Source organism: Schistocerca americana, chromosome 1 (genome assembly GCF_021461395.2).
Source record: "Schistocerca americana isolate TAMUIC-IGC-003095 chromosome 1, iqSchAmer2.1, whole genome shotgun sequence".
NCBI lineage: Eukaryota > Metazoa > Arthropoda > Insecta > Orthoptera > Acrididae > Schistocerca > Schistocerca americana.
Window position 1 is genome coordinate 847,195,399 of NC_060119.1, and position 15,795 is coordinate 847,211,193.

At 41.5% G+C, this 15,795-nt stretch overlaps 1 protein-coding gene across 2 annotated transcripts in view; it reads left to right on the forward strand.

Annotated features, from left to right (window-relative positions):
• The first annotated feature begins 8,457 nt into the window (after window positions 1-8,457).
• The window catches only part of LOC124613323 (sin3 histone deacetylase corepressor complex component SDS3), a 119,461-nt gene continuing 112,123 nt past the window's right edge, over window positions 8,458-15,795 (forward strand). Inside the window, exon 1 of one of the 2 annotated variants that reach the window (XR_006979634.1) lies at window positions 8,458-8,912. Coding sequence is in view for 1 of the 2 variants with exons in the window: in XM_047142023.1 (XP_046997979.1) it covers window positions 8,789-8,912 (124 nt within the window). In the remaining variant the exon portion in view is untranslated. The remainder of the gene's footprint in view (window positions 8,913-15,795) is intronic. The other variant, XM_047142023.1, reaches the window with a different exon arrangement.

Sequence of the window (15,795 nt, forward strand, 5' to 3'; positions counted from 1 at the left end):
TACAAGAATTATAAAATTTCCTTCATCTTGCCGTAGGGAAAATCTTATGAGTTAAGACGTAAGTTCAGAAGGAAAGACCAACTCCAAATTTAAGAGCTATTTTTCGTCTTTTGTGTAAAGTATTTACATTAACTCAAACTTAATTACTTTAAAAGATATTGTTAATTAAAGATTTCATCTGGCCAACTTTCAGTGCCAGTTATAGGCAAACTACTGTGTTTCCAGGATCTGTATAGATCGCCTGACTTTTCTGACTCTATTGACACCTTTATTACTGAGCAAGGCTTCTTAATTAAAAATTAATAAATTTTTAGTAACTAAATTTTAACATACAAGATGGATCCTATGCTCATAAATCTGGGATCCCATTGTGAGGCATGACGTAGTACTCCATACTTTAATAGAAGCTGCTCATGAGAAATAAAATACGAACAAAATATAATGACAAAATCAATGGCAATAAGAGTTTAACTTTGTGATCTATGGAATTTGCAAACTATTATAAGTTAACAAAGTTCAGCGATATCCTCTTTATAAGGCCAACATTTACACCATTTCAGTCAGTTTGTGCTCTCAGTAATTCTGTTCATTCTGGTCTTAATCTTCATGTGGTATAGGTTCAGGTTAGCTAATCAGTATTTTAGTTCAGCCTCGGAAACTGTTTGTGTTGCCTCACCATTTGTTTAACTGAAGCTGATGAGATATATGTCAAAATGTGTGTTTTAGGTAATTTGAATAATCTTTGTGGCTATAGTAGTAGTTCCATAATGATTTTTATTTAATTGCATGTGAAGCAACTTTTGATCACTTCATCTGTACTGTGTGCTCTTTTATTTTCTGACATAATTTTTAAGCTCTGCGTATGTCTGTGCTAACTAATTGCTTGTAAACTTTGTTAGAGACTGTAAGAGACCTGGTCACCACTGGTAGGATCTTAAAGACATGATTAAAGATTGGTTGACATACAATTTTGAACTTAAAAAAAAGAAGCTTCTCACTATTAATTTTAACAATAGATCCTATAGCAGCACTTTAAGGTGGTAATCCACAACCAAAGCTTATTTCACAGCAGGTAGGTTTAGTTATGTGACAGACAGCATGCCTGGACAGCAAGAGCCCTATGTCTAAGTCATTTTATCCACTTAAGTTATGTATGTCAGTGTGTGTAAATGGTCAAATGAGTATAAATTTTTTGGTTTTAAATCTTTGCAGCTGTAACCTACCTGAATGATGCGATAATAATACTGACTGCAGAGTTCAAATATTCCTTAGTTATATGTGTATTGATGTTCTTTCTTAAATACATATTAATTTTTTTTTTAACTCTTAATTTGCAAGAACTCTCAGATCAGATTAATACCCATTATGTAAAGCAGTGTATCTGAAAACATATATTTTTTAAAAATATGTGTTGTATTTTTCTGAACTCTTCAGTATGTAGATAATATTCTTCTTTGGTGTGCAGCTGGATCATAACGTCATCTTGACACAATATTTCAGCAGTCCAACTGGCCGCCATCTTCAGGTGAGAGTGCTGGTACATGATCTCGCCGGAACTGACTTCTCAGCACAAGCGGCATCCCCTATATAAGCCGCAGAAGGCCCACAATGTGTGCACGAGGAGGTGCCGTAACTGCCCTCTAGCACAAGTAAACATACCGCGCCACCATTGCCTGTTTCCACCACAGGCGGCGCAGTATGTTTGTATGATGGTATGACATCCATGCTGTCATTTGACAAGCCATAACATGAGTGAACAGTATAGGTATCGAGAAGCTGTTAGTGAAACTATTTTATGTGAACAGCAGCAGTTACAGTGCTACACTGTGTGAGAATTGCAGACTGAAAGGACTGAGAAGAGACCCGATGTCATTAAATAGTTTAAAGATGATGACAATGAGATTCAAAAATATGGCTAATCTTGGGGTGGCACCTGGAAGAGGAAGGTGTCATATCCCAGTGGAAGTTATTGATCAGGGTACTGTTGCTGTAACTGACCATGCAGCACATGGCTTGGTTAGTGCTAGTACTCATGCACAGTCACTAGAATTATCTATCCCATCATCAACAGTACGGAATGTTTTGTGGTCTGTTTCACGCAGGTACCTGCACAAGATCTGGATTGTGCAGCAACTGAAATCTCATGACCTGCAACAACATTCTGAATTTACTCTTTGGTTTCTGATGTGGATCAAAGTTGACGACATGTGGCTGGGCAAAAGTATGTGGAGTAATGAGACACATTTTACACCAAAGGGTGCAGTGAGAACACAGAATTAACAAATTTGCTGCACTGTCAAATCAAGTATAGTGCATGAAGAGCCATTGCACTTGCCACATGTGACCGTGTGGTATGTATTCACTAGTACCTTTATTCTCAATACTTCCTTCTTTGAAGACAATACGCCCGGAGGGCCTGTCAGGTATACTGTGACATCTGCACATCATCGAGACCTCCTTATGCAGCATGTAATTCCTGCTTTGGAATAACGCAGCTGAGCAGATATCACTGTTTTCATGCAAGATTAGGCAACACCTCATGTCACTTGCCCAGTGAGAGATCTGCTTAATGCATCTACCACGAACATGTTCTCCTCACAGGTGTTCTAAATACACTCCTGAAAATTGAAATAAGAACACCGTGAATTCATTGTCCCAGGAAGGGGAAACTTTATTGACACATACCTGGGGTCAGATACATCACATGATCACACTGACAGAACCACAGGCACATAGACACAGGCAACAGAGCATGCACAATGTCGGCACTAGTACAGTGTATATCCACCTTTCGCAGCAATGCAGGCTGCTATTCTCCCATGGAGACGATCGTAGAGATGCTGGATGTAGTCCTGTGGAACGGCTTGCCATGCCATTTCCACCTGGCGCCTCAGTTGGACCAGTGTTCGTGCTGGACGTGCACACCGCGTGAGACGACGCTTCATCCAGTCCCAAACATGCTCAATGGGGGACAGATCCGGAGATCTTGCTGGCCAGGGTAGTTGACTTACACCTTCTAGAGCACGTTGGGTGGCACGGGATACATGCGGACGTGCATTGTCCTGTTGGAACAGCAAGTTCCCTTGCCGGTCTAGGAATGGTAGAACGATGGGTTTGATGACGGTTTGGATGTACCGTGCACTATTCAGTGTCCCCTCGACGATCACCAGTGGTGTACGGCCAGTGTAGGAGATCGCTCCCCACACCATGATGCCGGGTGTTGGCCCTGTGTGCCTCGGTCGTATGCAGTCCTGATTGTAGCGCTCACCTGCACGGCGCCAAACACGCATACGACCATCATTGGCACCAAGGCAGAAGCGACTCTCATCGCTGAAGACGACACGTCTCCATTTGTCCCTCCATTCACGCCTGTCGCGACACCACTGGAGGCGGGCTGCACGATGTTGGGGCGTGAGCGGAAGACGGCCTAACGGTGTGCGGGACCGTAGCCCAGCTTCATGGAGACGGTTGCGAATGGTCCTCGCCGATACCCCAGGAGCAACAGTGTCCCTAATTTGCTGGGAAGTGGCGGTGCGGTCCCCTATGGCACTGCGTAGGATCCTACGGTCTTGGCGTGCATCCGTGCGTCGCTGCGGTCCGGTCCCAGGTCGACGGGCACGTGCACCTTCCGCCGACCACTGGCGACAACATCGATGTACTGTGGAGACCTCACGCCCCACGTGTTGAGCAATTCGGCGGTACGTCCACCCGGCCTCCCGCATGCCCACTATACGCCCTCGCTCAAAGTCCGTCAACTGCACATACGGTTCACGTCCACGCTGTCGCGGCATGCTACCAGTGTTAAAGACTGCGATGGAGCTCCGTATGCCACGGCAAACTGACTGACACTGACGGCGGCGGTGCACAAATGCTGCGCAGCTAGCGCCATTCGACGGCCAACACCGCGGTTCCTGGTGTGTCCGCTGTGCCGTGCGTGTGATCATTGCTTGTACAGCCCTCTCGCAGTGTCCGGAGCAAGTATGGTGGGTCTGACACACCGGTGTCAATGTGTTCTTTTTTCCATTTCCAGGAGTGTACATGGCCTGCAAGACTGCCTGATCGGAATCCATGTGATTTTTGAGTCTGGTGATATCTAAAAGAATGTCTTTACTGGAGACACATTCAGTCTCTATCCGATCTGTAGGCGCGTATACAGGAACACTTTGCTCAGTTCCCAGCAGAACCGCTATGAGCAACTGTGGATCATTGTTTATAGACACAGCATCTCATCAACATCTCTGGTGCCCATATTGAACAAATTATGTAAGTGGTTGTTAATAATAAAATCAACATTATGTCTTTCTCATTTGTTTGACCTTTTCTGCCCGTGTACAGTTCCTAATTCATTTCACATGGAAACATTTCTGTACTCCTTTTTTGCATTCACAGTGCCAGATTTTCACCTGGTGACCAAAATTAAAACTAATTTTTTTCCAGCGTGGATTGGTTCTGCATTAACGCAGTATTCTAATATCTAGCAAGTTTTGCTACCATATGCTAGTTACAGCACATGTTGGACTTCTGTGAGTAGATGTACTTTAATTGTAACTACCTGGTACTTATATCTATTGTACATGAGCAGAAGAAACATTTAGTTTATGGATCTGTACTACTGTCTGCAGAGTTTGAAAGTTAGATGGCCACAGTCAGCTTAGGGACCATTTCATTTGCATCATGGTAGTGGCTTGGACTCATTACAAGACCTATAAACTTCTCTATGTACATAGTTGGTAATTAAGAAAAAAATACACAGAGACACAAACAGAAACAAGCACTGACTGTGTCTGACCAATCCCATTTCATAGGGTCCGTCTGTCAGTCGACTGACTTGGTCCATGTCCTACATCTACATCTATACTCTGCAAACCACCATCCAGCGTATGGCAGAGGGCACATCCAATTGTACCAGTTATTAGGGTGACTTCCCTTTCCATTCGCATACGGAGCGTGGGAAGAATGATTGATTGAATGTTTCTGTGTGTACAGTTATTATTCTAATCTTCTCCTCATGATCCCTATGTGAGCTGTATGTAAGAGATTGTAGTATATTCCTAGAGTCGCCATTTAAAGCCAGTTCTTGAAACTTTGTTAATAGACTTTCTCAGGATAGTACACCTATCTCCAAGAGTCTTCTATTTCAGTTCCTTCAGTATCTCTGCGACACTCTCCCACAGATCAAGCAAACTTGTGACCATTCATGCTGCCCTTCTCTGTATAAGCTTAATATATCCTGTTAGTTCTATTTGGTACAGGTCTCGAACACTTGAGCAATAGTCTAGGATGGTCCCATGAGTGGTTTGTAAGTAATCTCCTTCGTAGGTAGATTGCACTTCCCCCATATTCTACCAATAAACCAAAGTCTACCACTTGCTTTACCCACTACTGAACCTATGTGCTCATTCCATTTCATATCCCGGTAAAGTGTTACAGTCAGGTATTTGTACTGTTCCAACAGTGACTCATTGATATTATAGTCATCTGATACAACATTTTTTCATTTTGTGAAGTGCACAATTTTACATTTCTGAATATTTAAAGGAAGCTGCCAATCTGTGCACTACTTTGAAATCTTACCAAGATCTGACTGAATATTTATGCAGCTTCTTCTAGATAGTACTGCATTACAGATAACTGCATCAATTGCTAAGAGCCTGATTTTACTATTAATATTGTCTGCGAGGTCATTAATATACAACATGAATAGCAAGGGTAGCAACACACTTCTCTGGGAGACAGCCGAAGTTACTTCTACATCTGACAATGATTTTCCATCCAAGATGACATACTGTGCTCTCCCTACCAAAAAGTCCTAAATCCAGTCACAAACTTGACTGTGTACCCCATATGATTGTACTTTTCGCAACAAGAATAGGTGTGGTATGGAGTCAAATGCTGTTTGGAAATCAAGAAATACAGCATCTAGCTGACTGCCTTGATCCAAAGCTTTCAGTATGTCACATGAGAAAAGTGATCGATGTTTTCAAAATCCATGCCGGTTGGCAGTGAGGTGGTCATTCTGTTCAAAATACCTCATTATGTTTGAGCTCAGAATATGTTCTAAGATTCTACAACAAATCAATGACAAGGATATTGGACGATAGTTTTGTGGGTCACTTCTACTACCCTTCTTGTAGAAGGGTGTGACCTGTGCTTTTTTCCAACAACTGGGCACAGTTTTTTGTATAAAGTATCTACAATAGATTATAGTCAGAAGAAGGGCTAACTCAGGTGCAAATTCAGTATAGAATCTGACAGCGATTCCAGCGGGTCCTGGAGCTTTGTTCAGTTTTAACACTTTCAACTGTTTCTCAACACCATGACACATATACTTATTTCATTCATTTTTTCAGTGGTACAAGGATTAAATTGAGGCAAGTCTCCTTTGTTAAGGAAATTTGAAAACGGAGTTAATCATTTCAGCTTTTGCTTTGCTACCCTCAGTTTCAGTTCCTGTTTCCTTAAGAAGGGACTTGACACTAGCTTTGGTGCCACTAACAGCCTTTACCTGTGACCAGAATTTCGTCAGGTTTTGTGAGGGATCATTTGACAATATTATGCTGAAGTAGTCACTGAAGACATCGCGTATTGCTCTCTTGACAGCCAAATGCTTTTCGTTCAGTATCTATCTACATATAGCCCTATGCTTTGTTTTACACATATTATGCTGCAGTCTTTGTTTCTCCAGAAGTTTCTTTACACTGATTGTGTATCATGGAGGTTCCCTCCCATTATGAACGGTTTTGCTGGGTACATATCTATCCAGTGCATGGTCAACTAGTCTAGTTCCTCTACATGCTCCTGCCATGAGCTGAAATTTTTGGGTTCCTCATTGAGATATGACGCTATTGACTTTGTATCTAGTTTATGGAACACACAATTCTTTCTGCTTTTTTTACTTGCCCTTTGTACTTTGGTAATCATTGTTGCCATGACCGTGTCATGGTCACTGATACCAGTTTCATTGTGGACATCCTCAAAGAAGTAAGGTGTGTTTGTCGCCATTATATCCAATATATTTCCAACACAAGTAGGGTTCCAAACTATATGTTCTTCATAGTTTTCAGAGAAGGCATTTAGTAATGTTTCACAGAATGTCTTATCATGACCGCTACAAACAAAACTGTAACTTTCTCAATTGATAGCTAGATGATTAAAGTCTCCATTGATGATTACAGTATTACCATTTTATGCCCACTCCTGATATTGAGTCGTGCCCAATCTTGTTTGTAGCTTCAACTTCTATCTCAGTGGATTTGAGGTGCTTGTCTACTATGACGAATACACGACCTCCATTTCCCATTAGCCTAACCTTTCGATATACACTAAATTTTCCCCAAAAATCTCACTGCTATCAATTTCAGGTTTCAACCAGCTTTTTGGTACCTAGAGTTATGTGGGCTTCGCTGCTTTTCAGGTGCGCTTCGAAGTCTGGTACTTTGTTGTGAATGCACTGGCAGTTAACCACTGGGATTTTAATACTCTCACCAGTGGGGGGGATTTCTTTTGATCTTTCACTGATACTTCGGGCTTTTCCAACAGATACCGTTATATGGGTTGGATGGGGGGGGGGGGGGGTGTCACCTAATCTGAAAAATCCTCCTTCAGTGCACCCCGCACGCAGTCAACTACCTGAGTAGCAGCCTCTGGTGTATAGTGCACATCAACCCTATGCTGCATATCCAGGAAGTCGCAGCCTAGCTTGTAACATAACCTTCGAAGTCTCTGGTTCAGCCCTACTATGCTCAGAACCAAAGGTCAACGATCTATTCTGGGAACAACTGCAGATTGTGAGCTTCGTTGAGGCTCCATACGCAACGCTGGTCTTCTCAGACTTCTCTGCCAGTCGCTGGAATAACCCAAACATGAGCTCGGGAGCCCAGACGAGAGGCCTCAATTGTGCCATAGTCTGCAGTTTTTTGCACCTTGTTTCCTCTATGGCTGCCGTTCGTGTGCACTGTGCAGTGGTCGCGTACCAATGCCGTTACATGTTTTAGTCGGACTCGTGCAGTCATACAGCGTCGCCTAACTTGTTCGACGAATACCGCTCCAGTGAACTGTCAGCCTCAACGACCATAAAAAATTCAATACAAACACGTTGCGAACATCGATAGTAAAGCAGACGTAGGAAACAATATTGTGAACATTGTTTCCAGATTGTTTCACACCCAGTGTAGATGTGGGTTTAGGTTTGCTGTGCAGACAGATCGTTGCGTTTGGACCGGCATTTATGTGTCGGAGTATTTATTGGAGCACAAAAAATGACGAATACTTGAATTTTAATTTTATTTGATATAATGCGTATAATTTTTAATTTTTTGCAATTTGTGTAGAAAATAAATACCATGGTAAAATATGTAATCTACATTGTTGTAGTCAATGAAAAATCTCTCCCAATCATATCGTGAGTCGATTTCTGTAATCGTAAGTGGGGTCAGAGACAATTCACTCGTTTGTATATGTTGCTATCATCTGTGATTTAAACAGTGAAAGCGTTAGTTTTGGTTCCGAGCTGGAGGCGGTAATGTTGTTGCAGTATGGATTTTGTCAGGTTGAAATTAGGAGACGGATGCTAGGTTCAGTATAGATTTTGCGTGTGTAGAACGATGGGAACATAGATATGTTTAGGCTGGCTGTGTGTTGTGTCAAGATTTACTGTTATGGGCCACGAACATTGTAATAAAAAGAATGCCTGTTTACGCTGGCATTTTTGTAAAATATTTCACCGTCCCCTGTGTATCACATAAACAGTTACTTGTACGTAGTGGAATATTTTGACACATTCTACAAAATGTCTCATCATGGACCTTCATATTCGCCAGCGTACGTACACGACGAGTATGATTTTGAAGATGACAACGACGATGATTTGGACGACGACAGAGAGAATGACGAGCACGATGAAAGCGATGAAGGTAATAATACGATAGCGGATGATTGACAAAACCAGTTGGTAAGGCAGCTGGCTTATACAGGACTTGATTAAAGCTTCTGTGGCAAAGTAAATCTTTTTACTTTTCATAATATTCCAGTGATTTAATTTGTTGTGCAGTGACAGACCGGTAATTCCCGATCAGACTAAAGCTGTCTTAAATTGTAAACGGTATTTAGGTTCGACCTCTGGCGTGAACAACAGTTTTGTAAATTGATTTTATTCTTCTATAAGATTGTCAGAGAGGGTCAGCATTTATCAGTGGATGTTCACGTGTCATGCATTATTAATTTAGGTTCTGAATAACTGACGAAGCTCTTATGAATTTTAGGCATACCGGTATATTAATATAAAACTTCCATGTAGTTAGTTTAGATAGATATTAAGCCTAGGAGTACCATACTGTGGCATTGTATTAAAGTTTATAGAGTAGCTTAAATCGTGATTTATTGTAGAGTGAAATGAACTGCTAAATTCCATGGTTGCTTTGTAGTAGAGCATTAGGCATATGTTACCCAGTCAAGACAAATAATACTGTCACTAGCAGAAGAGTGTCATACGGATTCTTAACTTACAGGTACACCCAACATTTGACATGAAAGCATGTGCCTACTGCCTAGTGTTACAGAACAATTGTAGAAAAATCTTTCTGCCTTTCTTTCTCTCTTCTTATGGTGTGAGGAAGTGGGTGCAGGAAAAGGTGAAGGCTTATACATGTGTTCTGGAAGAGAAACGTTGAAATTCCAATCCTTTTCCTTTGAGGGATGACGTTCATGTCGATTTTATTTTTTTATTGCGCATCTGTATAATTTCTTCTCTTTTCGCATTTGCTGTCTGCTTTTATCTCCTATGGAGTGAGGTGGCCGAGAAAACTCGCATTCAAGAAGGGAGTTCAGACTCTTTGTGGCCCTCCTGATGTAGGTTTTTTTGTGGCTTTCCCAAGTTAAGACAAATGTTGGTTGAGTCCTATGAAAAGGACACAACTAATTTATGTTCCTCTCCTTTCTTAAATCTGAGCTCCCGCTCATTCTTTAATGACTTGATTATTGACTGGGTCCTTATCTCTAACCTCCCTACCTCGCTGTTGATAGAACTACCACTCTACATGTTAAAGATGCAATAGAGATTTTACAGTAGGAGATGTAAAATATCAACCAGTTCCCCATATAGGGCCTATTATATAATATTTTTAAATTGTATGTTGTAATTACCTGAAAAGCTTCTTTTTGTGATGGAGGGCAAATATTATAGTACTGTACCAGTGTTGTGCCTTTCTCTACATTCTTCTAACCTTTTTTAATGTTATATGTGCCCAAGTGGCAATAAACAGTCTTGATGAAACTTGGTGGATGTGTAGATAGGGCAAAATAGTGCAATACATATATTTTTGTTTGTGCCCAATTTTATGTGTGGGTCAGTCCATGCAAAATCAACGTATGGGGTGGTTCTTGATGTATCAAATTTTGATAATTTGGTTGTATGAAAAATCACAAATTAAACTTAAAAAATTTTTTTTTGGACCTTTCAATTCTGAGTTATTAGTTTCAAAAACTTCCTAAATTAAGCGCAACGTTAATCACTATATCTCCTTGACTTACAGACCTAAAATTTGTACCATTTTATTCAGATTCTTATAACCTTTGGCAGTTTATGCTAATTTATGATATCCATTACAATGCTACATTTCCCCAAATGAAATTATTTTTTAATTTTTGTAAATTTCAAAATTATATTTTTTGTTTTGGAAAAAAAAATTTATTCACTCATTATTTGTTAATGTGTGTGCCAAATTCCATGATGGCGCTCCAGCAGGAAGATACTAAAATTAATTTCATTTTATGATAAGCGCAGCACCTTGTGCATTAGTTTGCTGGGCCTTTGACTTGTAACTAAGGTGTAATATGTTAAAAATCAAATAACAGTCAAAGAAGTATTTTTTATTTAATGATAATCAGTTTAGTACATTATTACAATCACACGCTTAAAACTTAAATTAACATTCAGCTTTCAAATGTTAAGTGTGGCAATATTTTAACATGCACTGTAACAACACATACTACGAAGAGAGTACAAATAATGTAGTTGATTATGCCATCATTTCACAGACATGTTAATATGATTCAGTATTATTAATTAAACAACAATATTCAGTATTATTAATTAAACAATGATGTAGCTGTTATTTGAGTGCCTTGTAGAGAGATTTTTTACTCATTTTCAACAAGTAGGATGTTATGGTGATCCACTAACCATCTTTTTACAGTCTAACATTAGAGTCAATGGAAGGGTCCTATTTCACCCATTTGGTTTGACCTGTCTTAGCTGTGACATCATTGAGGCGCAGCGTTTTAGAAATAGTTTGTGCTTGCCGAAGGTGTGAACTGGAGCAAGCCATGGCACATTCTAGTGTGTGATGTAGGTTTCTAAATTGTTTGATTGCATTGTTAATAGTTATAAAACTTTTTTTTTTTACTATATGTGGATGTTAAAACAAAGTTTACTAGTCATTGGTTAGTTGCTCTTATGGACGACAATATGGCTTATGCAATTAAAGTTCTCCAGTTATATAACAGCTTGGTGGAATGTGTAAAGTGTTTGCAGTGCATGGAAATTATGATGTTGAGCCGAGTTTCTGCATCTCAAACCAGGTACAGTTGTATGTGGCAATGTTTTCAGTGATGGTTATTTTTGTGTGTGTGTGTGTGTGTGTGTGTGTGTGTGTGTGTGTGTCAATATGTGGGATGGGGAGGGGGGGGGGAGGCAGGGGGAGGTATCTGGTATCGTTACTATCCTTAGAGCTATATCGGTCAAATAAAATGTTAGATTCCAGATTTTTTTCATTTTTAAATTTTTGTTCAATTTATTTGCAAGGATTTCATGTTTATTTTTTGGTATGGTTTTAGAATGGTGACATTGTTACTGTATATTTAGCATGTCACCACCCAAGACCATTTACTTCCTCTCCCTCCCTGCCCTCCCCCCCCCTCCCCCCCCCCCCCAATTTGTTTTTAGCTGAACTGAAATATGGTTGCCGTATATGTATCATCTTGATGGTGTCACAGGTCAAAGCATTGGCAAAATTGGACACTTGCTTAATTTTATGTATTGCACTTTCCTTTGAAATAATATAGGCCTAACCTATTTCCCCCCAAGCAGTAATGACATCCTTGATGTAATGGCACGCTCTTGCGCAACTCTACATCTGATAGTTTATATGTTGTTCCAGTGGCGGTTGAGGAATTTAATTTGCAAAGTACGAAGTTTTTTTTATTACAGCCAATTTATCTGATCTTCTAAGTTGTGAAAAAGAAAGATTTGGTCCACAGTGATGTGTAAATAAAAGGTTTACTTCTCCTTATTCATCACTGTATAGCACAGAAGGCATCAACCACGATTGCTTCAGGTTCTGGAAATCGGGGTGTTTGAAACACATCGGGGAAATTTGGGGGGGCGGGGGGAGGAGGAGACACTGGAAAAAATCTCGTTCTTGTCTTATCTGTAATGGATCGGGCCTGCCGATGTCAAGCTGTTAGGTTCCCACTAATGTGTAGGCCCTGCCTGTCAGATCTAGTCTTACCGATCTGCCCACAGGCCGGGTCTGTTTGTGTGTGGCGTAACACAGCAGATTTTCGTGGTTTATCAGTGGACCCAGGATTGTGGTGCTCTTCAGCATGCCAGAGGCCGTGGACGGTAGGTTTCAGAAATTCAGACTCTCTCACCCCAAGTATGTTGTACAATGTGGTGTTTTATAGACATTTTATTTGTTCTAGTACATTTTGGCACTTCAAAAGTAGCCTTGTTAACATATTGGAAAGTATGGAGAAGAAAATTGTGTCACTGGCAGTTTGAACACTATATATTAGTATATTTCTCAAAAGAAAAATCACAAAATACCTGTAAAATAATAGATACACCACAGTGGATAATAACAGACAATAACGAACATAGTAGAGCCAATATTTTATTGGCGGCCACCTACAGTGGTTGTGTACACAATTCTTCCTTGCCTTATACACTTCTTTTAAGAGGCCTACATCTTTCTGAGGTTATTCCTGAGATCAGTGAAGGTATTTTAAATCTGTCGTGTGACTCCAAGGAAATGCGTATCTCTGTCACCAAATGTGTGTTGGTTTTATTGAAATGAAATGACATCAGTGGTTTTCATGAAATACATGTACCATTTGGCATGCTTTCTCCATCTAAAAACAGTTCATTACAAAAGATGTTGGTGTTAGTACTTATGATTTTTTTCTCACATTGGGAAACGCCACCTGCTTGCAAGTTTTTTTATATATATTACCTGACTTCTGCTATTGTTCCGTGTTTCATAGCTGCAAAGACATATTGTCAACGTACCTCTTAACTTACCCTTGAGTTTTCAAAATTTGTCAGGGAAAAATGCTAAAACTTGTCTGGAAATCAGGGAATTTCACTTGAGGCAACCCTGTCCACTGTTTGTCATAGGCACAAACAAGTCCTGTAATCTGTTCAAAAGGACGCTGCATATGGGCCCAATTGAATGTTGTGAACATAAAAATCCTTAAAAGCCAGAAACAGTTTTTGCTTTACCTTTAGGTTTGCCCAGAGGAGTAAATGCATGATACTTCTGTGCCCCTGTGACTGCTACAGCTTTATAATAACTGTAACTTCTTGCCAAGCTCGATTTTTATGCTGCATGTTCATCATTTGTCATGTAGAAGTGACTGATGACATATATGCTTTACCCCTCTAAAACAATTCAAATTAAGTAAATATTTGCTCATGTTGTGCTCCCACAATTGATTAATATGGGTGTTAAGAAAACCAGTTTGACTGTTATTGTGTGTGCATATATCAAGTCACTATTTTCATTCTATAGGAACACTCTCAGGTGACAGAGTGGCACAAACGCGCCACTGTCATGATTTAAAATGCCTAGTTTACCAATAAAACATTGAACCTCTCATGTTGGAATAAGTACAAACTTCACTTAGTAGCTGGTGTATTTCAACATGTGCCTTTCAACATTTTATTGGATGATTTCTGCCACCTCATCCCTTGAGCTCATATGCCTAAAGAGCTACACATGCACAAAGCCCCTGGTGTGCTTTGCTAATTTGGTCTCAACAATTCATTTATAATGAATTGAATTACTTTCAAAAGAAGTAAATGTGTACACACACACACACACACACACACACACACACAGTTGTATAAATACACTCCTGGAAATTGAAATAAGAACACCGTGAATTCATTGTCCCAGGAAGGGGAAACTTTATTGACACATTCCTGGGGTCAGATACATCACATGATCACACTGACAGAACCACAGGCACATAGACACAGGCAACAGAGCATGCACAATGTCGGCACTAGTACAGTGTATATCCACCTTTCGCAGCAATGCAGGCTGCTATTCTCCCATGGAGACGATCGTAGAGATGCTGGATGTAGTCCTGTGGAACGGCTTGCCATGCCATTTCCACCTGGCGCCTCAGTTGGACCAGTGTTCGTGCTGGACGTGCAGACCGCGTGAGACGACGCTTCATCCAGTCCCAAACATGCTCAATGGGGGACAGATCCGGAGATCTTGCTGGCCAGGGTAGTTGACTTACACCTTCTAGAGCACGTTGGGTGGCACGGGATACATGCGGACGTGCATTGTCCTGTTGGAACAGCAAGTTCCCTTGCCGGTCTAGGAATGGTAGAACGATGGGTTCGACGACGGTTTGGATGTACCGTGCACTATTCGACGATCACCAGTGGTGTACGGCCAGTGTAGGAGATCGCTCCCAACACCATGATGCCAGGTGTTGGCCCTGTGTGCCTCGGTCGTATGCAGTCCTGATTGTGGCGCTCACCTGCACGGCGCCAAACACGCATACGACCATCATTGGCACCAAGGCAGAAGCGACTCTCATCGCTGAAGACGACACGTCTCCATTCGTCCCTCCATTCACGCCTGTCGCGACACCACTGGAGGCGGGCTGCACGATGTTGGGGCGTGAGCGGAAGACGGCCTAACGGTGTGCGGGACCGTAGCCCAGCTTCATGGAGACGGTTGCGAATGGTCCTCGCCGATACCCCAGGAGCAACAGTGTCCCTAATTTGCTGGGAAGTGGCGGTGCGGTCCCCTACGGCACTGCGTAGGATCCTACGGTCTTGGCGTGCATCCGTGCGTCGCTGCGGTCCGGTCCCAGGTCGACGGGCACGTGCACCTTCCGCCGACCACTGGCGACAACATCGATGTACTGTGGAGACCTCACGCCCCACGTGTTGAGCAATTCGGCGGTACGTCCACCCGGTATCCCGCATGCCCACTATACGCCCTCGCTCAAAGTCCGTCAACTGCACATACGGTTCACGTCCACGCTGTCGCGGCATGCTACCAGTGTTAAAGACTGCGATGGAGCTCCGTATGCCACGGCAAACTGGCTGACACTGACGGCGGCGGTGCACAAATGCTGCGCAGCTAGCGCCATCCGACGGCCAACACCGCGGTTCCTGGTGTGTCCGCTGTGCCGTGCGTGTGATCATTGCTTGTACAGCCCTCTCGCAGTGTCCGGAGCAAGTATGGTGGGTCTGACACACCGGTGTCAATGTGTTGTTTTTTCCATTTCCAGGAGTGTATGTACAACAACTAATGCAACGTTTGGTACGCACTTTAACAAGTAGTGTACAACTAATATATATTTTTTCAAAACAAAAAATTTCTATTTCGAAATTTTCAGAATGGAAAAGAAATTGTTTGGGAAAATTTAGCATTTTTATGAATTTGGTTAAGCAAATCATATTTTCAGGGTCTGTAATGAACTGAGTGAAATGGTATAAATTTCAAGTCTGTACCGCAAATACTATGAGCATTTGAGATTTCAAACCATGGC